This window comes from Microtus oregoni, unplaced genomic scaffold, assembly GCF_018167655.1.
Source record: "Microtus oregoni isolate MIOR12 unplaced genomic scaffold, Mior012 000163F_ref0000286, whole genome shotgun sequence".
Classification (NCBI taxonomy): Eukaryota; Metazoa; Chordata; class Mammalia; order Rodentia; family Cricetidae; genus Microtus; species Microtus oregoni.
In genome coordinates this window covers 193702-220141 of record NW_024544818.1, presented here as the reverse complement: position 1 = coordinate 220141, position 26440 = coordinate 193702, and the positions used below count along the sequence as shown (strand labels likewise).

At 38.4% G+C, this 26440-nt stretch overlaps 1 protein-coding gene across 2 annotated transcripts in view; it reads right to left on the bottom strand.

The window, feature by feature from the left end:
* LOC121445188 (histone deacetylase 8-like) overlaps positions 1-26440 on the bottom strand; it is a 222410-nt gene that overhangs the window by 102225 nt on the left and 93745 nt on the right. The window contains exons 8-11 of one of the 2 annotated variants that reach the window (XM_041647194.1): positions 22622-22794; positions 19478-19572; positions 9550-9588; positions 6668-7348 (exon numbers count right to left, since the gene is read on the bottom strand). In XM_041647194.1, coding sequence (XP_041503128.1) covers positions 9577-9588; positions 19478-19572; positions 22622-22794 — 280 coding nt within the window. In that variant the 3' untranslated portion in view covers positions 6668-7348; positions 9550-9576. Of the gene's footprint in view, positions 1-6667; positions 7349-9549; positions 9589-19477; positions 19573-22621; positions 22795-26440 lie in introns of those variants that run through there. The other variant, XM_041647193.1, reaches the window with a different exon arrangement.

Below are 26440 nucleotides of genomic sequence, written 5' to 3'. Positions count from 1 at the left end.
TTTCTCTGGGAACAATGCCCAGGAATGTAATTGCTAGATTAAATGGGGAAAGATAGTTGCATTAAAAGAAGGGACAGATATTAATATATCCCTTGATTACTGTTTACATATCATATTTTTAAAATGTTAATTTAAAAATTTTAATTGACAGATAATAGTACTATATATGTATAGGCATAGTGGTGTTATAATCTGATACATGTATACAATGTGTAATGATAAAATAAGGGTAATTAGCATTTTCATCTCCTCCAACAGTCATTTCCTTGTAGTGAGAGCATCCCAATTCCTCTTTTCTAGTTCTTTAGAAATATATAATAAATTGTTGTGAATTGAAGTCACCCTACTGTGCTGTTGTTGGCTGAACAAAGGAAGATGAAAAGCATTGCTTTTTCAAACCAATGCTGCAACATCTATTTTTATAGAAGCCGAAAATGATGAAGCTGAAGCATCAGTGAGGGGTCTGACTCATGGAAGGAAGGGATTTACTTCAAAGGACCTGGGTGAAATTAAAAATAAGAAATGGAAATATGATGAAAGTTATTTTGTTACTAATTTACGATATATGAAACAGATTTTCTAAATATAATTCATCATTTAAGTTATAGAATTTTCAGACGATTCATAAAGTAAAATGAACATATATGTGAATGTGTGTGTGTACATACATATTTGAAACAGAGTCTAAGTTGTTGGATAGCCTAGAACTGGCTGTGTAGCCCAGGTTGAACCTGAAGTTGAAGCAATCTTCCTGTCTCAGCCTCTTGTTTGCTTGGATTCTAGGTGTGAGCTACCGTACCTGGTTAAGAGCTGAGTATTTTAAGTGTGGATATCATTTAAAGCTACACATTGCTAGGCATGGTAGCTCATGAGACAAAGACAGGAGGGACTGTTGCAGATTTAAGGCTATCCTGATCTACATACAAGTTCCAGACCAGTCAGGTCTACGTAGTGCAACCCGAACTTAACAGAAAAAAAACCCCAATAACTAATTAAATAAACACTAAACATTGTTGGTTATCACTTTTTGAACCAGAAGTAAAGAAAAGCCACTGAAGCATCTTATGAATAAGTCATTTATTGATTGGAGAACTTCAGGCCTCAAGCTCAGAGGTCAATAAATCCTTGAACAGTTGACACTGCTCACTGCCTACTAGATGAAAAGTTGGTGAAAAATACTCGAGGCCCTGTCTTTTCTCAATGGCTCAGTAGCTTGTTGACTGAAACATATAACTGCCAACATGGAAACTTAGATAGCAACCCATGTTCTAAACTGTATTCTGACCAACAGACCCCTGTCAGTGTGCCTTCATCTGCTGTTTTGCCTCTGTCACATGGTATCAGTACTAAGCCATCTTAGCAGAAGGCTTTCTTTTATGTGGATGATTGGAAACAAACAGAAGTGGTGCTACAGTATTCAAAGAGCTCAATAGCTTGTTTGAAGCTCATGGTTTATGTTGGAACAATGTTGTTTATACTTACATGGCAGTTCAAAAGCAATGGTGAGGAAAACTGTTGGCACCACGTACGGCTGAAGGCAGTAGCACCAGGCACACCACTGGGGACTGTATTCTTTACTGTCATAAACTCACACTAAAACAATCCAACTTTACGTGAGAATGTCTTTGTTGAAGCACTAAAATTGTTAGTGTCTTAAATCTTGCTGCTGGATGTGGTATTCTATGTGACAGAATAGGCGGCATGAGGGGGCGCTTTGGCTGTACACTGTGGTACAATGGTTGCCTTGAGGTAAAGTTCATCTGTGAACAAATCTTCATGGAATACTATTTTTGCCCAAAAGAACAACTGATGGATTATTATGATTCAATATTGTGATTAATGTTTTCTAAAAAATGAGGTGAGCCTCTAATTTTATGATAAACAACTGACGTGTTTGTTGCCAGTGATAACAAATTCCTGGCTTTTAGTGAAACTGATTTCTAAAAACTTGATTCTGCCACTGTGAGTATGACAGCATTCAAAACTTAAGCTTCCCCCAGTGAATTCAGGGATGATATCAATGTTTTTTTTTTTATGCTGCATAAAACGTGAGAACATTTTGAATGTTTTTATAACTCAGTGAACTGATATTTTCCAAATACTGTATTATAAGAGGGGTCAAATATCCATTCAAAGTATAGATTTAACCAAACAGCATGTAAAAAGTCATTGAGATGCTTTCAGATTCCATACTGCATTAACCTTAAAGAAACTACCATCTGTAGAGTTTTGGTACATTCAAGGAATCCACATAATTATCAGAAAAGATTATTACAACATTCCTTCCTTTTCCAGCTAAACATCCCTCACTTTCACCCGCAGAGCTGCATTTTTGTCAAATACTTTAACTAGGAAAATGTCAGCACAGACTGAAAGAGGAAGCGCACGTGGGGAATGGACTGCCGCCTACTAAGCCAGAGAGCAAAGAGATGGGCGGAAGTCTATGGCGATAGCCTTTCTTCTCATGGAACTGAAGTCTTAGAAAATAGTTCTTTTTCATCAAAACATGTTATTTATAGTAGGACAAATTAATTTATTATTCTTATTTTAAGTAAATTAGCAAACACTTTAAGATAAAAATATAACTGACTATTTAAAGCAAAATGGATAACAATGCATCTAAGCATTTACAACATTAAAAAGAAGCACCTGACTATAATTATAGAAAGGAAAGGGAGAAATGGGAGAACCTTGCTTTATGTGAAATGAAGTAACAATATTTGGAAGCAAACTCTAAAGTAAATTTCATGCTGGGACCAGTAAGATGACTCAAATCTGATGACTTCAGGTCAAGCCCTGGGATACACATGGTGGGAGGAAGAGAACAGACTTCCCTAACTTGTCCCCTGACTTTCACATGTGCCTGCACCCTGACATATGCACCCCCCCCGCAAACACCCCCACCTCCGCACACACCTAAATAAAATAGAAAATTATGATAGAAAAGCCAAGTCAACTATAAAAAGTCAAGCCAAATTCTAGCTAGTAAGCAAGTAACGAGGGAAAAAATCCTAAAAAAGTATTTAGCTTTATATCCATCTTTCTGCTTGTTTTCTATTTGTCTCATCTGTTCTTTGTCCCTTTCTTTTGAATTAAGCTTAGTAGGCACAAATGTCCTAGGTTCCATGTCTAGCACCACACAGCAAAACAAAACAAACAAAAACTCCCAGATCATTTGATTCAAAAGAAAGGGACAGAGCCAGGTGTGTTGGTGCATGCCTTTAATGTTATGCTGGGATTAAAGGCATAAGGATCAAAGGAGGCAGAGGTAGGTAAGTTCGAGGCCAGCCTAGTCTACAGAGTGAATTCCAGGACAGGCTCCAAAGCTACAGAGAAACCCTGTCTTGAAAAAACAAACAAACAAACAAAAAAAAAAACAAAAAAAAAAAAAGAAGAAGAAGGAGAAGAAGAATAAATCGTGAACTCTAAAATCATGGTTGGAAATTTCAGCTCTCTCAGCAATTGACAGAAGAAACAATAACAATTAGTAGTGTTAATAGAACATGCAAGCCATACTCTCAGTCAATATGACTTAGTTAATAAAGATGGAAATTTCATTCAATTACAGCAGACCAAATATTCTTTACAGATTTTTATAGTAAACATTTTCTAAGATAAATCATTTGCAGCCTATAAAATTTTCCCATAAACATAAAAGGATTGAAATGATGCAGAGAGTATGTTCTCTGGTAAAAACTAAATTAAATAAAAATAAAAATAGGGGCTAGAGAGACGGCTGAGTGGCTATCAACGCTTGTTGCTCTTGTGGAGGACCTGGTTTCAGATCTTAGCACAGGAGGATCTGGGTGATTGTTGGGAGAATGTGACTCCTCGTAACATAAGAAGCTGTACCCAAAAAGTGTCACCAACATGACTGTCCAAACATGAGCTGAACAACAACAGATGTGCTAAAATGGAGGTGGAAAGACCACAAGGCCTCAGCCCTACGCAAAGAACTACATACAGGCAACTACGGAAAGCTGAGAGCAGGAGAAATCGTCTTCCCCAGGGAAGTGCACACCAATTGCTTATCCAATCCCAAATGGTCAGTCCTGAAAATATACATACAAGTGACATTGTACAGACTGAGCAGGTTATATTTAGGAATATATGTATATATACACATATACATGTAACAAGAATTAATGAAAAATACAGGCAACGTATTTGAAAGAAAACAAGGGTGGTATATGGAAGGATTTGAGGGGGAAAAAGGGGGAGGGGGAAATGTAATTATATTACAATTCCAAAAATAACTATATAGAAAAGCTTTTAAATATTTGAGAGTTAACTAAAAATAAAGCCTCTATATTTTAAACTAAGTCATATGTTAAAGAGAAAATATTTTGCATCACAATTTGTGAGAAGCAGCTAAATTGGTGCTTACACAGAAATCTGTAGCTCAAAATGCTCATATTGGTCAAAAGCATTAAAAATCAATGAGCTAAATTTTGTTTTTGAGACAGAGTCTCACTATCTAACCTGCTCTGAAGCTTGCTGTATAGACCAGGCTGACCTCAAACTCAAAGAGATCCATTTGCCCTGCCTCCCAAGTGCTGGAATTAAAGGCATGTACCATCCCACCTGGCCCAATGAGCTACGTTTCTATCATAAGAAACTAGAAAAAGTACTAAGAACAATACAAAAAGACAAGGGAGAAAATAACAGAATTAAGAAAATTGAAAAGAAAAATGAAGTCTATGAAATGAAAAGCTAGTTCTCTGAAAAAAGCACAAGCATTACAACCCTGACATTTTGACACACACCTGTAATTTCACCACTCAGGAGGGGGTGGTAGGAAGGTCAAGAATTCCTCAGCTACATAGCAGGTTATATGTTATCCTGGGCTATGTGTAGCCTTGTCACTCACAAACACAAAAGCAAAAGCTGGTGGATAATTCAGTTGGCAAACAGCTTGTCAGGCAAGCATGACGACTTAAGTTTGATTTCCAGCACCTATGTAAAAGTCAGTGTTGTAAGGAAACTTAGCAAACATTTTGTTTACTTATAATGATTTTAATATAGCTTGCCAGATTGTGATATTGTTAGAGATTCAGAGAAATTTACCACTGAAGAGAGTCACTTGTTTTTTTACAGCTGTTATCAGTGGAAGGTAAAGACATTTACAATAAACAGAGTACAAGAATATATTAAAAGCATACTTCCTATACATGTATAGTTCAAATAATGAGGCGACGATATTTTTGCTGTCATTTTTAGAGAGAATCTAACAATAATTCTGTGGAAAACATGGAAAGACAGGGGTAGTCAAATTTAATTTTGGAAAATGTAAGAGAGTGGTGAATGAAAATATTTTTAAAATCTAAAAAAAAAGTATACTTCCTTTGTTGTTGTTTTTGGTTTTTTTTTCCCATGTAGATTAGATCTATGTAAGTCTCTCTTAGGTTCCTCACTGTTGTCTAGGTTCTCTGGGATTGTGATTTGTAGGCTGGTTTTCTTTGCTTTATGTTTTAAAAATGTATGAGTGAGTACATATGATAATTCTTTCTGGGTTTGGGTTACCTCACTCAAAATAATGGTTTCTAGCTCCGTGCATTTGCTTGCAAATTTCAAGCTGTTGTTACTTTTTTCTGCTGTGTAGTACTCCATTGCGTAAATGGACCACATTTTCCTTATCCATTCCTCAGTTGAGGGGCATTTAGAACAACAAGAGTTCTTAACTGCTGAGCCATCTCTCCAGTACATAAAATGAATTTTTTAAAATATTTATGTAATAGAAAGCTATAGTTCCCCATAGTTGATTTAATACAGATGATTTATCATACAAATATTTGTGCCTTTAAAATCTTAAACATTCAACACATATAATATAAATATATATCAAATTTCAAAAAAAAATAAAATTAAAAAAAAAGTTAGTGTTGTAAAAGTTCAGTGTAAAAGTCACTGAAAAGTCAGTGTTGGGGAGTGTGAGACAATAGTATCTCTGGGGCTTGCTGGCCAGATGTCCTAGCCAATCAGTTAGTCCCAGCTTCACAGAGAGACCCTGTCTCAAAAAAAATATGGTGGAAAGTGAATGGGAAAGACAGCTAACACCAAACTCCCACTTTCACACATGTGTATCTACACTCACATGTGTGCACATACACACTGTACACATACACAAAAGAAAAAGGGAAAACTACACTTCAGGGTTCTTGATAGACCATGAGTTAAGATAATAATAAAAAATGGAAGTAACCAATACATCAAATGAGAGAAGAGGCATCTGTACAGCTCCGTAGAAGTTAAAAATAATGAGTAAAGGAATAAATTTCTTGAAAGACAAATCGCCAATGTGGAATCAAGAAATCATCATCAATCTTATAAAACATTACAAACCAAAACTTTCTCATAAAGAAAAGTCTAGGTTCAAAGGTTTTCAAAACCAGTGAATTCTATTAAACAGTTTAGAAGGCCATAATATCCATCCTACAAAACTCTTTCAGAAATAAAAAGATGAGGTGAAAGTTTTTTAAGTAATGTTTTTAAGATAACCATTATTCTGATATCAAAACCAAATATATATATTGCAAGAAAACAATAGGCCAACATTCCTCATCAAGACACAATAATGAGGCCTGAGGCAGCAAACTCCACAGGAGCTGGACTGAATCAGTGACTGGGGCTGGCCTGGGAAGGTGAACTCCACAGGAACAGGGGCGGATCCAGACCAGGGACATTTGCGGAAGCAGGACTGGGTCAGCAACCTAGTTCTGAGTGGGCCTGAGGCAGTAAGCTCCATGGGAATGGGACTGAGCTGGTGACTCAGGCCAGAGCAGACCTGAGACTGCGAGTTCCAGGGGAGCGGATCCAGATCTGGGACATTTGCAGAGGCAGGACTGAGACAGCGACCTTCGCCAGAGCAGGTACAGAGGGGCAGCCAGGGCCAGAGACCTCTGTGGGTCCAGGTATGAGTCTGAGACTTCTGAGGGAGTAGGCCTAAGTCAGGACCTCTGCGGGTCTGGGCGTTGGTCTGGGATCTCCAAGGGAGTAGGCAGGAACCAGAAACCACTGCAGGTCCAGGTATGAGTCTGGGACCTCTGAGGTCCCTGAGCCAGGACCTCTGCAGGTTCAGGCACACTCAAATCTGGGACCTCCAGGGAGTAGATCAGAGCCAGAGATCTTTGTGGAACCAACCTCAAGACAGGGACTTCCGCAGGAGCAGATCTAGACCAGGGACATTTACAGAAACAGGACTGAGCCGGCAACCTAGGCCAGAGCAGGCAAACCTCAGGAGCATGAAGCGACCTCCAGGACACGGAGTGACCAATGAGGTGACTGGAACTGTGGCACTGACTGCACCACGAGGAGCAACCATCTGAGCCTTGGATCCATCCACTGGCACCTGGAAGATTGATCACCAGAGTCACAGTCAGCCCCAACCACACCAATCATAGGAAAAGATGGGTAGACAAGGTCAGAACACATGCAACACCACAAAGAGCAACACGACACCAGGAAAAACTAATGGCCCTTCAAAAGCAACACTTGAACAACCAAATATAGATGAAGCAGAAGAAAATGATCTTAAATAACTTTAGGAGAATGTTTGAGGCCCTTAAAGAGGAAATAAAAAATTCCCTCAAAGAAATGGAGGAAAAAACAAACAAAAAAAATGGAAGGCATCAACAAATCCCTTAAAGAAAACAAACAAACAAATAAAGCAATGAAACATATGAAAGAAACTATTTAAGACTTGAAAGCCGAAATAGAGACAAGAAAAAAAAAACACAAGCTAGGGGAATTATAGAAACAGAAATCATGAGAAAATGATCAGGAACCACAAACACAAGCATTAACAGCATAATACAAGAAATGGAAGGGAGAATCTCAAATGCTAAAGATACACTACAGAAAATAGACTCAGCAGTCAAAGAAAACATTGAATCTAAAAAAACTTAACATAAAATATCCAGGAAATATGGGACACCATGAAAAGACCAAACCTAAGAATAATAGGTATAGAAGAAGGAGAAGAAGTTCAACTCAAAAGCACAGAAAATATATTTAACAAAATTATAGAAGAAAACTTTCCCAACCTAAAGAAAGATATGCCAATGAAGATACAAGACACTTACAGAACACCAAACAGACTGGATCAAAAAAAAAAGTCTCCTCGCCAGATAATAATCAAAATACTAAACATACAGAATAAAGAAAGAATATTAAGAGCTGCAAAAAAAAAGGCCAAGTAACATATAAAGGCAGACCTATGAGAATTACACCTGACTTCTCAATGGAAACAATGAAAGCCAGAAGGTCCTGGTCAAGCGTTATGCAGACATTAAGAGACCATGAATGCCAACCCAGATTACTATATCCAGAAAAGCTTTCAATTACCATAGAAGGACAAAAGAAGATATTCCATGACAAAACCAGATTTAACCAATATCTAGCTACAAACCCAGCCCTAGACAAAGTACTAGAAGGAAAACTTCAACCCAAGAAAGTTGGATAGATCAACCAAAACATAAACAATTGATCTCATAGCAGTAAATCCCAAAGAAGGGAAAAGCATACAAATTAACATCACCAACAACAAAAACTAAATTAACAGGAGATAGCAATCACTGGTCATTAATATCCCTTAATATAAATAGACTCAACTCACCTATAAAAAGTCATAGGATAACAGATTGGATATGAAAACAGAATTCATCCTTCTGCTGCATACAAGAAACACACCTCAACCTCAAAGACAGAAATTGCTTCAGAGTAAAGGGTTGGGAAAAAGTTTTCCAATCTAATGGTCCTAAGAAACAAGCTGGTGTAGCTATCCTAGTATCTAACAAAATGGGCTTCAAACTAAAATCAATCAAAAGAGACAAATAAGGACATTTCATATTAGTCATAAGAAAAATCTATCAAGAGGAAATCTCAATACTGAACATCTATGCCCCCAATACAAGGGCACCCTCATATGTAAAAGAAACACTTCTAAAGCTTTAATCATACATTAAACCCCACAAACTAATAGTGGGAGACTTCAACGCTCTACTCTCACCCCTGGACAAGTCAGTCAGACAAAAAATGAACAGAGAAACAAGGGAATTAACAGATGTTAAAACTCAAATGGACTTAACAGACATCTATAGAATATTCCACCCAAATATAAAAGAATATACCTTCTTCTCAGAACCTCATGGAACTTTCTGAGAAATTGACCACATACTTGCTAACAAAACAAACCTCAACAGATACAAAAAAAAAACCCCAAAACTGGAATAACCCCATGTATCTTATCGGCTTAAAACTAGAATTCAACAGCAACACTAATTCCAGAAAGCCCACAAACACATAAAAATTAAACAATGTTCACTTGAAGCATCAATGGGTCAAGGAAGAAATAAAGGGAGAAATTAAAGACTTCCTAAAATTCAATGAAAATGACCCCACAACATACCCAAATTTATGGGACACAATGAAAGCAGTGTTAAGAGGAAAGTTCATAGCACTAAATGGCTACATAAGGAAGCTGAAAAAAATCCCACACTAGTGAATTAACAGAACGTTTGAAAATTTTAGAACAAAAAGGAGCAAACTTACCCAAGAGAACTAGACGGCAGGAAATAGTCAAATTGAGAGCTGAAATCAACAAAATAGAAAGAAAGAAAACAAAACAAAGAATCAATGAGACAAAGAGTTGGTTCTTCAAGAAAATCAACAAAATAGACAAACCTTTATTCAAACTAACCAAAAGGCAGAGAGAGAATATCCAAATTAACAAAATCAGAAATGAAAAGGGGGACATAACAACAAACACGAAGGAAATCCAGACAGTCATTAGTTCATATTTAAAAAACCTGTACTCCACAAAATTGGAAAACTTAAAGGAAATAAAAAAAACTTTCTGGATAATTTTCAGTTACCAAAATTAAATCAAGACCAGATAAGCAAATCAAATAGACCTATAACTGCCAAAGAAATAGAAACAGTCATCAAAAGTCTCCCAGCCATTTTGGACCAGATAGTTTCAGCTCAGAATTCTACAAAATTTTCAAAGAAAAACTAATACCAATACTCCTCAAATTGTTCCACACAATAGAAACAGAAGGAACATTGCCAAACTCTTTTTATGAGGCTACAATTATCCTGATACCCAAACCACATAAAGAAATTACTAAGAAAGAGAATTACAGACCAATCTCACTCATGAACATTGATGCAAAAATACAAAATAAAATACTGACAAACTGATTCCAAGAACACATCAGAACCATCATCCACCATGATCAAGTCAGCTTCATCCCAGAGATGTGGGGATAGTTCATCATACGAAAATCTGTCAAAGTAATCCACCATATAAACAAACTGAAAAATAAAAACCACATGATCATCTCATAAGATGCTGCAAAAGCTTTTGACAAAATACAACATCCCTTCATGATTAAGGTCTTGGAGAGAGCAGGGATACAAGGAACATACCTAAACATAATAAAGGCAATATACTGCAAGCCAACAGCCAACATCAATCTAAATGGAGAGAAACTCACAGAGATCCCACTGAAATCAGGAACAAGACAAGGTTGTCCTCTCTCTCCATATCTATTCAATATAGTTCTTGAGGTCCTAGCTAGAGCAATAAGACTACAAAAGGAGATCAAGGGGATACAAATCGGAAAAGAAGTCAAACTCTCACTATTTGCTGATGATATGATAATTTCATAAGCGACCCCAAAAATTCTATCAAGAAACTTCACAACTCATAAACACTTCCAGTAATGTAGCAGGATATAAGATTAACTAAAAAAAGTAGCCCTCCTTTACATAGATGATAAATGGGCTGAGAAAGAAATCAAAGAAACAGCATCCTTCAAAATAGCCACAAATAGCATAAAGTATCTCAGAGTAACTCTAACCAAACTCTAACCAAACAAGTGGAAGACTTGTATGACAAGAACTTTAAATCTGTGAAGAAAGAAATTGAAGAAGACACCAGAGAGTGGAAAGATCTCCCATGCTCCCATGGGTAGGTAGAATTAACATAAATGGCAATCTTACCAAAGCAATCTACAGATTCATCGCAATGCCCATCAAAATTCTTAACAGACCTCGAAAGAACAGTATTCAGCTTCATATGGAAAAACAAAAAACCCAGGATAGCCAAAACAATTCTGTACAATAAAAGAACTTCTGGAGGCATCACAATCCCTGACTTCAAACTCTACTACAGAGCTACAGTACTGGAAACGGCCTGCTATTGGCATAAAAATAGACAGGGGGACCAATGGAACTGAATCGAAGACCCGGATATTAATCCACACACCTTCGAACAGCTGATTTTTGACAAAGAAACGATAAATATCAAATGGAAAAAAGAAAGCATATTTAACAAATGGTGCTGGTATAACTGGATATCAACATGTAGGAAGAATGAAAATAGAACCATATCTATCACCATGCACAAAACTCAAGTGCAAATGGATCAAAGACCTCAACATAAAGCCAGCCACACTGAACCTCACAGAAGAGAAAGTAGGAAGTACACTTGAATGCATTGACACAGGAGACTACTTCCTAAATACAACCCTAGTAGTATAGACACTTACAGATACAATTAATAAATGGGACCTACTGAAACTGAAAAGATTCTGTAAAGCAAAGGACATGGTCAATGAGACAAAACGGCAGCCTACAGAATGGGAAAAGATCTTCACCAACCCCACATCAGATAGAGGTCTGATCTCCAAAATATACAAAGAACTCAAGAAATTGGTCATCAAAAGAACAAATAACCCAATAAAAGAATAGAGTACAGACCTAAACAGAACTATCAACAGAGGAATCTAAAATGGCTGAAAGACACTTAAGGAAATGTTCAACATCCTTAGTCATCAGAGAAATGCAAATCAAAACAGCTCTGAGATTCCATTTTCCATCTGTAAGAATGACCAAGATCAAAAACACTGATGACAACTTATGCTGGAGAGGATGTGGGGTAAAGGGAACACTTCTGCATTGCTGGTGGGAATACAAGCTGGTATAACCCCTTTGGATGTCAGTGTGGAGATTTCTCAGAAAATTAGGAAACAACCTTCCTCCACACCCAACAATACCACTTTTGGATATATACCCAAAGGATATTCAATCATAACACAAGGACATATGACATTATTTGTCATAGCCAGAGCCTGGAAACAACCTAAATGCCCCTCGACCAAGGAATGAATTAGGAAAATGTGGTACATTTACACAATGGAGTACTACACAGCAGGGAAAAAATGACATTTTGAAATTTGCAGGTAAATGGATGTAGCTAGAAAACATCATATTGAGTGAGGTAACCGAGACCCAGAAAGACAATTATCATATGTACTCACTCATAAGTGGTTTTAAAGCATAAAGCAAAGAAAACCAGGCTACAAATCACAATCCCAGAGAACCTAGACAACAATGAGGACCCTAAGAGACATATATGGATCTAATCTACATGGGAAGTAGAAAAAGGCAAGATCTCCCGAGTAAATTGGAAATACAATAAAATCAATAAAAATAACAAAAAAGAATTTATGCAACAATATTCGTATATAGGCTTCCAACAGTGTGTGGCCTAGGCATGTCTTCCTGTTTCAAGATCTAGATTAAAGGCATGTATCTTCCCACCTCAAAAAAAAAAAAAAAAGACACGATAACCCTTGACCAAGTTTCAGCAAGCTGAATAAACAACAAGATAACAAATGCATCATGACCATGTAGGTCTTATCCCAGGAATGCAGTTATTTTGCAAGAGAAAAGTCAGTGCAAGTCACTAAAACAGAATAATGGATGCTAGATGATCATTTTAGCAGACGAAGAAAAAACATTTAACAAAATTCTATGTTCATTAGTGAGAAAAGCATCTTTAATTAGAAATGGAGAAGAACTTCCTTTTCCTAATAAAGTACATGCTTGGAAAAAAAGCACTTTCGTTAACATCACACTTTACAGGAGAAAATTAAGTGCTTCCTCTCTTTGAATAGGATGTTCACTTTGTTTTGCCACTCAGCACTGTACTGATGGTCTTAACCCACAGTTCCAAGCAGTGCAGTAAGACAAGAAAAAAGAAAGAAAATGTATAAAGATTGTATAATGGACTTAAAATTCTAAATTCATAGATGCCATGCTCAGGTACAAGGAACATGCTATTTAATTACAAAAAAGAAACAAAGATCAAGGTTATATTGTTCAATATCAATATTCTACTTAAGATCTATATTCTGGCAACACTTAGAAATTATTTAGGATATGCTATGTACAAAAAATCAGTACCATGAAATGACTTAAGAGTAAATTTAACAAAATTTGTTGAAGGCCTGTCTATTGTAGTTTAAACTAAAATTAAAAATTTAAGACTATATAAGTAAATGGGTTCAAAGACTAGATTAACTATGAAGACATTATTACTTCCAAATAAATACATATAAATTCAGTGGACTTTATCAAAAGACTTTTACAGTAGTAACATCAGTTTGTATATAAATCAATTTAATTTACTTTAATAGCTACATGTATTTCTTAATATGAACAAGGTAGTTTCCTAACCATTTTATGAAAAGCAGTCTGGTGAAATAGTGTATTATTTTGATGATTATGTGTATTAAGTTTGTGCTTAAAAAGTTACTTTCAAGAGTCAACCCTCTAAAGGGTCCCTTGACTCCTCGGCTGTGGCTTTAGAAGCTGATATGATATCCCTTAATCCATTAGATTGGTTACAATATTTTATCTTTATTGAGATTCTCATTTTTCTCCTCCTCCTAGTAGTTCTGCTGTTTCCTTGTCTCTTCAGGTTGCTGCTCAAGTCCTTACATACTATGAAACGAGATATCCTTGAGCTATGTCTTAAAAACAAAAAACCGGGAAATGCCACACCAACTCCAGTGTCGTCTGTGTGACATGACATATGTCATTATGCCAGACGGGAGCTACGTGTCCCATGGAACTAGGCTTCCTGGAGGTCAATGGCAGATAGCCTGGTATTGGCTGCCCTTGGGGCACAGACAGGATTCTCAAGTAGCTGGCTATGTGGGATATGGGCTTTGCACAATCTCTTTTATAATAATGATAATGTATACACACACACACACACACACACACACACACACACACACACACACAAGACAAGGATCATTCTCTTCAGGAACAGCTCTGGGATAAGGAAGCACAGTATGGGAATGTATAAGACTACAGCAGAACCTTTGTCATACACAGGGTGTATGATGAGCAAGGGAATAGATGGGTTAATGTTGATGGACAAAGACTGTTATATTATACTTTGAACTTTATGGATAGGCTTGCTAGATCCCAACCCCCATGATGTCTGCTGCATAAGAAGGTACTAAAAAGTATAGTTCAGCAGGTGCAGAGAACTAATTAGGTATATTTGGTCACTAGATGAAATAAAGGAAGAGGAAGGGCCATGATAGCGATAATGAGACAGAAACTTTCTATTCATAAGATGAAACCACTTGTCTGAGGTTTACAGTCCCAAGGACAAGATTTCCTCTTCTAAGGATGCTTTGTGTCTAACACCTGTTCCTGATAATGTGCTTTTTCTAAATATTGCTGATGTGACTAAAAGAAGCTTTCATACTGTGCCAAAAAAAAAAAAAGTTACTTTCCACAGGGCAGGGAACCCTGACTGCACTATGGACTGGAGAGGGAGGGGGAGAGGAGTTTGGTGGAGGGGGCAAGGGTGGGAGGAGGGGGAGGTAAATGGGAGGCTGGGAGTAGGCGGATACTTTTTTTTCCTTTTCTCAATAAAAAAAAAAACAAACAAAAAAGTTACTTCAGATTTCAGAATTTTGGATTATAAATGTTCAACTTGTACATAAAACTGCTTTACTCAAACATAGACCATGGGATCTAAATAGTAAAACTAGATTACGGACTATTTTTCCATGTAATAGTGCTACTTATCCATGTACTGGCCTTTTTATGGGTTCATGTCATGTTTGGGCTTCCCATGGTAGAGTTTCAGGGCCCAATCATACCCGTATGCTCCATTTCTCTTAAGCTTTCCCAGTTCTGATGTCTTTTTACTCCTAGCTTGTCTGTCCAACCTCGTTTCCCAATTCCTAGACTGATGTCAGCTCCCTGATTGCTGGATTTATGTCATCACCCATTTTATAGGATTGTGCGCCAAGAGCCACCCAGAAAAGCTTGGAGAATCTGTGCTGGGCTTGCTTTCTCAGATCCCTTCCCTGCATGGCAATACAGAATTTTTTTGGGATAGATGGCTTTCTCATGGTTTAGATACATGGCACTTCTTGAAAAAGACAGGAAGTTGGTGCTAGGTGTTGACTTATACTCCCAGAGAGACTATATTATATTTCTATTACTCTCATCTTGAAAACAAATCTTTTATGTGACTGCTGATAAATATTATTAAAATACCTTCTTGCTTATTTATTTTAATTATTTAATGATGGAAAATCAGTTAGGTGGGTGCTTAATACTTTGCTAAACACAAAAAACTTAAAATAGACAACCAGACACAGGTGACCAGAAAAAGAGTATAGTTTGAGAATCTTCAATCTGAAATCCAAAATGTTCCAAAATCTAAAATATTTTTAGTGTTAATCTGATATCAGATGCGGTAATAACCATACCTTATATTGTTTTATGCAAAAACAATTAAATATTCAGTAAAGTTATCTTCAAACTCTATGTAGATGGTATATTTGACAAATGAATTCTTTACATTCCTATTCCATACCCTGGGAAATCTCATTATTTATATACAGTTGTTAGTTATCAAAAAAACAAAACAAGACAACCCGAATCTGTAATACTTCTGCTCACAAACGTTCTGACTAAATGTGCTAGGGGTATACTTGAATCTCTTAACTTAGTTGTATGACTTTCAAGTTTATCCCCTTAGCAGCCTACCTCCTATTTTCTAAGAAATAAGCTTTCTCAATTAAAATATTAGATTACTTATCATAACTTACATATATGTGTTTTGTTTTCATGTATGTACTGTATGTATACCACATGCATGTCTGGGTTCTGTAGAGGTCAGAAGAAGGTGCCATACTTTCTGGAACTGGAGTTCTAGGCAGTTGTGGGCTACAATATGGATGCTGGGAACCAAACCTGCTGTTCTTCTCTAAGAACAGCAAGTGCTTTTAAAACCACTGAACTGTACTATCTCTCTGGCACCAAATTATCTCTCTAAAAACCAAGTGCATCATTTTTTCTAGAGGAAAAAAAAATGTAGGTTCACCTGTGCAGCATTTAAGACTCTTCATATCTGGTCCCAAGTCCCAAGTGTTCCCATTCTCTTGCATGTTCTGTTATACACACAGTACATTTCTTACTGTTCTTTTCCATTTCTGTCCCCTTTGTGTACTGTACAGACCTCTGTTTTCGTCACTTAGCAAACTCTCAATCAGTTCTGAACATTCAGTTCAAAGTTTCAGCGTCTCACTGGTTGGTCCTCGAATTTGCTATGTAGGTAGCTCAAGTTACCCTTGAACTTGTGCTCCTCTTGACTCAGCCTGCTGAGTGCCCCAGAACTCCCAACTTAGTTCAATGGTCTGTTAAGGGTTCCCTTTTGCCCTCTGCCTGTCCTGGATCTGAATACACTGCTTTGCAGCCTTGATTAGAGGGTAGTATTTTTGAGGACACTGGGTTTACCTTGTTTGTATATATGAATCCTGATCTGAAAATGTCCTGGCAAGTAGTAGGGGCCCCATGAATTGCTAAATGAATGATGAAGTAAAGGGATAGGTCAAAAGGGCTTGGCTAATTTAGGCTAAAGGGTTTTGAAAGTCACGGGGATTGCGGCTAGACCTAGGAAGACAGCAAAGAAGTGGGGAAAGGGCACTTAGAGGATGAGGATGATTATTGTCCTAGGGGATGGAAGAATAAAGTCCAAGAATGAGAGCAGAGATAGTGAGGAGGTCAGCTGGGCCGTAGCTGACTGTTGCAATAGTTGACCTTGTAACTGTGCTGACTGTATTTCTCAAGTCCCTCTTTTGGCTCCCGGAGGGCAGGGTACTTTGTGCTCTCCGTTGTATGCCCTTCACAGTTGATGCATATCTCCATAGTCACCGTTCATACTATCTTCTGGTTACTCGGAAAAAATTCCGTGTAAGGGTGTTTTGCTTGCACGTATGTCTCTGCACCATTGACATATCCGGTGTCCGTAGATGACAGAAAAAATGTGTCAGATTCCCTGAACCTGAAGCTATAGCTGGCTTTAAGCTACCACATGGGTGTTTGGGAACTGAACCTGGGTCTTCAGTGGCTGGGATCACTGAGCCATCTCTCCAGTCCCTACCTTTTATTTATTTACTTATTTGTTAAAACCGAGACAAGTTCTCCTAAATGGCTGAGCCTGGCCTGGAACTTGCTATGTGGCCCAAGCTGGCTTCAAACTCACAGTCCTCCCGCCTTAGTGGCCAGACTGCTGAGATGATAGGGGGTGTGAACAGGCCTGTCTGGCCTTCTAGCTCCCACTCTGTTCTGCATTATCATATCTGTGCACCGGCGCAGCTCCCCATGCACACAGCCGCCTTCTCCAGGCACATAAGATAGGGCATAAGGTCTTCCTGACCTTTGCATCTTTTAAGACACAGAGTAGTACAGTTCCTAGCAAATACTGGATACACAGAGAGTATTTTTATCTACCATTTGTTGATCTGATTGCAGAAGACCACAAGGATATTTGTGCGCAATTGTGTATTGTGACACAAAACTTATATATGCCTTCATACTGTGTGGTCTATTTTTGGCAATTTTCATTAAAATGATATCTCATTGTACCTGAATACTGTCATTTCAATTTTCTTCTTTGTTCCTTCTTGGATGACTCATATCTCTTATACCAGAAGAATATGACAGAAGGGATTCACAAAGGGTTTGGACAGATTTCTGAATGACAGAGTCATAAATGTCTGGGTATAAGAAGTGTGGAACACGCAAAAGGGAAGTAAGAACTGGCATTTCTGAAATGTCTGTTCCATGCCACGGACTGTGTCTCAGGCACTTGACACACATCGCATCTCATTTCATCTTGCAGGATGAATCCATAGAAAGACAGAACATCTCGATCCATAAGGCTAAACCTGCATCTGTTCTTGCGCATAGCTTCTCCAGGTACCAAAGGCAATATTTGTGTTTATTAAAATTTTATCACTCTTTTAATACAGATGAATCATTAGATTTGCTTTTGTTTCTGAGGAACACAACACTCACTCTCAATTCAGACTTCTACAGCTTATGGCTGCTTTCTGACATAACCTGATCAGTTTTTAGAGTCCCGGTGCTCTAAATTACAATGCAATCTGAGATATTCCCACAGCAATAACAGCAATTACATTTGTTCACAGTACTTACCTTTATATTTCATTAAGCTTCCAAATACTGAATAAAGGTAAGTCAAGTCAAGAAAAGAGACTTCCATTAACCCTGACACTAGCAAATTGTCTCAAATTACAGCATGCCTTCTATTTGTATTCTAGACATATTGAGTGGTTTCTCTGAGTTACATATTATACCTCACCTATGGTTAGAAGAAAATTGGAAGCAAATTAGTTTAAGTTACTTCTAATTTAAAAAAAAAATAATAGTGACTTCATAAAGCATAATGCTCTCAAGTATACAGCAATACATTTGGCAGAAATCATAACATTACAAGCAAAGCACTATCCCTCATCTTTGGGAAATAGCTGGAGAAGGAGGGCTTCACAGACTGCTCTGTTATTTTAAGCTACACAGTCTAAGGTTTGTGGCTACATCCTCATCAGTGATAACGTGCTCTCTGCCAGGGGGAGAAGTAGGTGGGAATCGATAGGGTACATAGATGGCATACACCTTTGAATTACTGATTATTAGCACACCCACAGGTCCCAGACAGCTTTTATTGCTTGTTTTGAGAAAACTCAAACAGACATCTCTTCTTTGTAAAGGCCATCTCATATAACTAGAGAAAATGGCAACAGTTCAGCTGACATGTTTCACAGTTCGGATGGTCCAGCTCCAATCTCTGTACCTGGAATTGCTGGAAACCCACCAGACTTGACTTTCTTAGTGACTATAGTTCCTGAACTCTATATTAGTCAAAGACAATTGAGAGAACAGGATGGCCACCAAAGAATATGTGTCACATCTCACCTATGGCACCCCTAAAATCAGACCAAAACTTAGCTTTTATATTTAAAAATGAGCCCCTTCCCTCTTGAGGCTAGGGGCTGAAAATATGCACATATTCCAAAGAGTTCTTTGTGGAACAGGTGACCCCTTCCCACAGTCTCTGTAATTAATTGAGAAATTAAAGTTGGTTGGCCTTTGAGAGCTTTTGTTTAAAAAAAAGGCAGAAGGTCTTGGCTATTTTGGAACAAGAGTCCACTATACTGCCAAACAGTGTGTTATTGTTGTTGAAGTGTCTCTCAACAGAACGGTATTGAGTCGTGAGGACGTGATTTTGATTAGGTGGAATGACTCAGCTCTTCCCCTTAAAGAAGAGAGGACTTGTCAGAGCCTTACTTACCTCATGATCTGGGATCTCAGAGGATAGTGTTTTCCCTAGGATGACCCCGGTCAAGTATGTCCAGCAACGAGCCGTATTGGCAAGGTTATAGCCTCCTGTCTCCATCAAGAATTGTGAAGTTAGGAAAGAATAGCCACAAAACAGGAGAAGGAAGAGGGTAAGGAAGGAGAGAAAACTGTTTTAATAAAAGGTCTAAAAAGACAACTCCAACTTGCAGAATCTTCCTTAAGCATCCCTTAATGGTATTTGTAAACCACCTAGTGGGTAGACTTTAGCGGACTAGCCAGATCATGCACAGAGTAGAACTCATAATTTCAAGGGTAACACAGATTAAAGCGGCTCTTATCTCGCAGCAATAATGCACCTGAGAAAGGCAAGCACCTCAGTTCCACCAAGAGACGTCAGGGAGACCGAGAACCCTGGAACCCAGATGTCTGGAGGTAACCTACCCAATGTGATGGTTTCTCAGATGAATTTTGCAACAATTCTATAAAGTGACTGCTGGCTGTGATTTGTATTTTAAAGCTATTGGCAGATCTAGTCCTAAAGGCATCCAGGAAAAAGGAAAGGAAAGTGCTGACAGAAACAGACTTCCTTCTTTAAATATCAGTGGTCCTTTTCACCACAAAATGCAAGCCTGGTGGCAGAGATCAAAGAAAGTGAGCCGAGGAAGGGACTGATGATTGACACCCTGACCCGCCGCGTCAGGTCCTGTCACAGTCACCCAGCAGCCATATCACACTGGTTAATAATCAGCATATTTTTGTGCTGAATGGATGTGCTTTGCCATGCAAGCATTAACACGCTGGCCTTCAGCTGAATTCCAAGAGTCTAAGGGTAAAATGGAATATTTCCTAACCTCGGAGCAGACCACAGGAAATAAAATCAGCTCTATTTTAGGTAGGGTGCCCATATACATTATCATCCAAAAGGATGCACTTTGAAGCGCAATAGAGGACACTAGTCATTGTCACAACGGGCTAACATATATAAACTGGGACCTGCTGTTACCCTTTTCTTGAGCTTTCCTACTATTTCAAAAGTTAGGGAGGCTAGGGTTTCTGGAGCATGTCCTTCAGGCCTCAGTGGGACTGGTCTGAGGAAGCTTAAGAATGCAGCCATCTCTGGTAATTGTCTATGTGTTAAGAGCAGAGAATTTCAGCTGTACGGTTTAGATATTACTTTAAACATTCCTGGCATGGGAAATTAGTCTGCAAGGCAGACCTATTTGGCATAGTTATTAATTTAAAAAAGAATAACTATAGGTTTTATTTAAGGAGTATGTTATCTCTAGTATACACATGATATGACTTATCTGCAAACACACCACTCATGCGCAGGCATTTTCAGGAATACACATATTGCATAAGAAGAGTTATACTTACATATTCAAGAGCCAAGCTTTCGGTTAAAAATGCAAAAGGATTTGAGCTAATGGTAAGACTCTTCAAGAGAAGGCTGTAGCCTCAGACAAAAGTTAAATTCTTCCAGGTGTCTGTTGGAGAAAGGTCTTTCCCCCCAGCTGGACCTGTATCATAATCTCTATCCTTAGTGTTTATGGAAAGTAATATGCCATGTAATGCTTATCAATTTTATCTTTTTCTGGAGGTGAAGTTAATAAGCTTCTTGCCAGCTTTTCATAAGAGAGCGTCTCTTGTAATCAGTTTTAATTTTGATCCCTCTGAGGTTTGAAGACTCCGAAGGACCAGGTTGCTTTATTTGTGCTGTATGCTCACTTGTTGACCTAAGGCCTGCCCAGAGTTTACCTGGATTTGGAGTTTACAAGAGGGTGATAAAACTATTAGCTTGGTCATCATCTATGCATTTAATTTCTTTACAAAAATTTTATGTGCATGAGTATTTTGCTTCCATGTATGTACATATACCATGTATATGCTGGGTGCCCACAGGGGCCAGATGAGGGTATTAGATACCCTGTAACTGGAGTTACGAAGGGTTGAGCTGCCATTTGGGGGCCAGGAACCAAACCTTGGCTCTTTGCCAAGAGCAGCAAGAGTCTGTAACCACTGAGAAATCTCTCTAGCCTACATATATGTACTCTTTTGGTACATTTTTGAGATAAGGTCTTGTGTAATCCACGATAGCTCATAACTCCCAATCCTCTTGATTCTATTTCCCAAGTACTGTGATTATACACATGTGCCACTATGCCTGGTGACATATATGTGCATTTTAATCTCAATCCACTTGACCATGTTTAAATACACCAATTTATTGATCCAATGAAATAAATATTGTGGCTGGTGAAGAGACAGAAGATCTCATCCTAAAGCCTCTATAAAGATGACTGAGGTTGGGCACGGTTCCAAACACATCAATGCTTCTATCCAACAGACCTAGCATTCTGTTAGTTAAAGAATGTTAACATCAGTAAGGGGTGCAAGAATGCTCAAGAGACTATGGTTCTCTCAAGTTTGCTTCCTTATAACAAAATCATGCTTTAGGGAAAACGAGTAATTCTTGACTTCATCTTAGATATTCAATTAATTCATGTATTTACTATTCATGAATGAGTAGAGATAGAATTTCATTGATGTTTCTGAAACAGAATGGGTAAGAAGAGAATAATGGCTTCTCTGACAGAAGAGGGTTCACAGTCTTCGGGGACTGACATCCTCTAATTTCTTCTTCCTTTTGGTTTTGGTTTTGTTGTTTCGGTTTTTTTATTTTTCCAAGACAGGGTTTCTCTGTGTAGCACTGGCTATACTGACGCTTACTCTTTAGACCAGGCTGGCCTCAAACTCACAGAAATCAGCCTGCCTGTCTCTGCTTCCCAAGTGCTGGGATTAAAGGTGTGCGCCATTACTGTCTGGCATCTTCTTTCTTATTCCATACTCAGGTTTGAACACAGTCTTGTGTATGCTAAGCAAATGTTCTAATCTTAACCTTTATTTCCAAATTAAAACAAACTTCAGAGTGCCTAGGTGTCAAAGCACATGGCAAGCTGACTAGGGATGGGCCAGAGTCTATGCTCAACTGGGGAAGTAATCGATTTCATAGACCTAGGCTTCTGGGCCATAGGCAGGTTAGTACTATCCAATCCAAAAAATCGACTTATCGTCTATGTTAATAAGTGTGGAGGAGGACTGACAAGCTCTCTTGGTGACTTTCCATTGTACTCACCTCCTCCTAAAATCAGAGTTGCCAACTGCCACTCAAGCACATACTTCAGACACTTGCCGATCCCCACTGGCGTCATGTTAAAGGAGCACATTGGGTCCCCAGCGATGGTATCTGCACCCAGCTGTAAAACCACTGCTTTAGGATTGAAGGCCTGGTACACTTCCTTTAGTACACTGGGAAGAGGAAGGACACAAATTGTCAGAAAAAGATCCGCTTTAGTTAGGGCTATGCAGTGGTAGTGAAGTGTGTTGGAGGGATAGTTGAATTATCCATCACATCAAACTGTCAACCTTAAAGGGTGAGCCTGGCTGTATGTGTGTTATACTTTAATAAACCTGACTTAGAATGACAATTCCTCTACTTCCACCATCACCAATGACCAAATTTGCCCTTTTTATTTCAGAACTTAGACTTCACTGAACACTTCATATATATCTAGTTAACTCTCATAGCCATGGGGCATAGTATACACATTTATTCCATTTTATAATTAGAGTAATAAAACATATACATTGAATAGTCATGAAGGTTTCCTTCTGATAATGTCAGACAGCAATCACACCTGGAGTTTATCACCTAATTATCAGTGGGGGCAAGAAGCCTTGAGAGCATAGATGGTATCAACTTACTTTTCATTCTGCAAAGGACTTGAGGCCTCTGAAATACGGCCCTCCCCAGTGCATATGCATTCACAGTATTATAAGGAGAACAGTATCAACTGATCAAAAACTACAATTTGAAAGTACCCCAAAGAACAAGTTGTGGTGGGTAATAGTGTAATTTTGAGTAGAATCAATGCTATCACATCAGCCTAACTGCTATTTGCCGAGGGCATGCAGCCTTACAGATGAAAAGGGAAATGTCAGTGTGACAGGTAACCTTAGTCAGGCTTCCAATATTATCATTAATTGAACACTGACAATGTCCAGAATGCATTCCGAGGAATTATAAGGTCCTTGCTCTCAAGGGGCTTACAATCTACTTTCCAGACAAAACATAGTCCAGTCCTCAAGGGCCGGAGTGACTCTTACAGAGACATATAAACAAGTGCAAATTAACAGACTTCAGAGTTGAGAAAATACAGAGTCAAAAAGTGATCAAAAATGTTGAAGTTAATGACCCTTTCATAATCAACATGTCAAATTATACCAGTGCAGAAAAACAGAAAAATCCCAGATCCTCCTGAGATGGCAAAAGGAATTCAGGAACATAAAACACTGCCCTCCCCAATCCATATGTAACCAGGGAGTAAAATGATGGTCACAGAGGCATTCTTTGACTTAAAGGACTATTTTGTTTTGATTTCTCATCACACAGATGAATGCAGAGTGATTGTAAAGATTATAAGAATATTACAAAATTTATGACATATGATCCTTAATGCAAGGATTCTTTGGTCTATTCTCTCTTTCATGTGCTTATCTCATGGGTGCAGAGGGAAGATAAGCCACCTGAAGAGTTTGAGCGACATTTATTGAGCATCTACACAAACAGAGCACCCCATTAACTGTTGCTGGGAGACACAGCGGAAGGCGTGATGTCTGTTTTAAAAAGGTTTCTAGCAGGGGAGGGCTACCATTCTTTCCACTCCTTCCTTTCACTTAGCACACACTTACTGAGTACCCACTAGGTGCCCAGAATGGCACCTGGAGTCCCAGCTGCTCCAGGAGTCAAGAGGAATCTGGCATGGTCTGTATCATCATGTAGCTCATAAGAGGGGATTACATAAACTCTGACAATAAATAATTAAAATGCAATGATAAATGAAGTATCAGAGTTTTGGCACAAGGGAGAGAGAAGTGAGCTTCTCCAGGTGAGGCTGGAAAAGGCTCTACAGGGGCTATAATGGCTCTTTAGGTCCTGAAAGATGAGACGCACCACACATGAGCCAACTCTCAAGATGGCTAGGAGGAAACAGTGATAATAATTCCTGGTGAAGATGTGGAGACTAAATCACACATATCTTGTTAGTGGGAATGTAAAGTGGTATAGCCACTCTGGAAAATAATTTAGCAGTTCCTGTCAAAACTAAAAATAGACTTGCCATATGAGCTAGCAATTGCACTCTTGGGCAATTTATTCCAGAAAGTTAAGGCTGATTTTCATGTAGGAACTTGTATATGGATGTGTGTAGCATCTTTACACAAAATAGCTTTAACTGGAAAAAATCCAAACGTACTTTTTTAATAGGCAAATGGTTAAACAAACCAGCATCCATAGCAGTGGAATACTGTTCATCAATATGATAAACAAACCATTATTATATGCAAAGAGTTTGGGAGGATTACAAGGAAAGTACGCTGAGTACATAAGGCCAATCTAATATATATATATATATAATATATATATATATATACACACATACACTGTGTGATTCCATTCATAAATGTTGTAAAACCCTAACTACAGAGGGATGAGATCAGTCACTACCAGGAGTTATAGATGGCTATGACAGGACAGGGGTAGGATGACATAATCATGTGATGGCATAGTTCTGTATTTTGATTATAGTTGTCATGTGAGGCTTCAGATACGATAAAATTTCATAGACACACATACATGAATGTATGCATAATTGGTGGAGTGTGAATGAAATCAATAAACTATACCAAAATAATTTCTTCATTTTGATGATGTACTGTAACTGTGTGCAAGTTGTCACACCAGGGAAAGCTGGAGGAAAGTGCCCAGGACTTCCCTTCACAATCTCCTGTGAATGTGTGATTATTTTGAAATAAATGTTTTGTTAAAGCCAGTGAGGTAGCCCAGTGGGTATAGACGTTTGCAGCCAAGCCTGAGGACCTGAGTTCAATCCCCAGTTCCCACATAGTAGAACAGAACCAACTCCTGAAAGTTGTCCTCTGACCTCTATAAGCAGTTATGGCACATGTGTGCTCCCCCAATACCATAAATAAATTTAATTAAAAAATTTAAAAATCTTTTTAAGGCATGGAAGGTAGCAGATATAAGACCTGAATTTGATCTCCAGAAATGATCAAACAAAAAGCACAGCAGAAAAAGGAAGTTGAAGGCTGGTGGGATAAAGTTAGGGGAGTTGGCTGCAGAATGGTTCTGGAGGGCACGAAGAGGAGAGGAGTTCGGAGAAGAGAATCTATGTGTCATACAGGCTACAAACTGCGAGTGGAGGTACAGAAAGTCAGAAATAAGTGAGCCTGGCTTTTTATGTAAAGCGTGTGCAATGTCGCAAACATTATGTGCGTGCATGTACACAGGCAATGTGCATGCTGTGTGTGTTGGTGGCACAATTAGAAGTTCATCTTAGAGATAAGTGAACTCTAGTGTGGAATACACTGAAGGCTGATTTTACAACCATCCACAGGCCACGGCCACAAGAAAGACAGGGACTTGAAAGGAACTTCCATGCCAGAATTAATAGAGCAACATGGAGCGATACCCAAGAAAAGAAGATACCTATAATGTTCATGACTGGTAATTAGGAGAGAGGAAGGAAAAGAAGGGAGGTGTTTCTGGAACAGTTGTCTTCCTTAGAGCTGTAGGGAAAATGAGTCTTCAGGGAGTTCAGATGAAACGGGCTCTGGATGGGTAAAGAAAACAGTAATCAGAAGCTTTGAAAAAGGGAAGGCATTTCGTTCACTGAACACACCTCAGTTTACGGAAAGCTGAATGGTGGACATGGAAAACTAGGCAGCTTTTCATCTGATCTGACGGTCAAATGGGAGCCCTGGAGATCTATAAGTACTGATCTTGCTAAAAGGTGTACTGATTTTTGATGTTGCATGTAAGAACAAAATCACAAAGCCTAGCAGCAGAGGGAATGGCACAAGGGACATGGAAGCT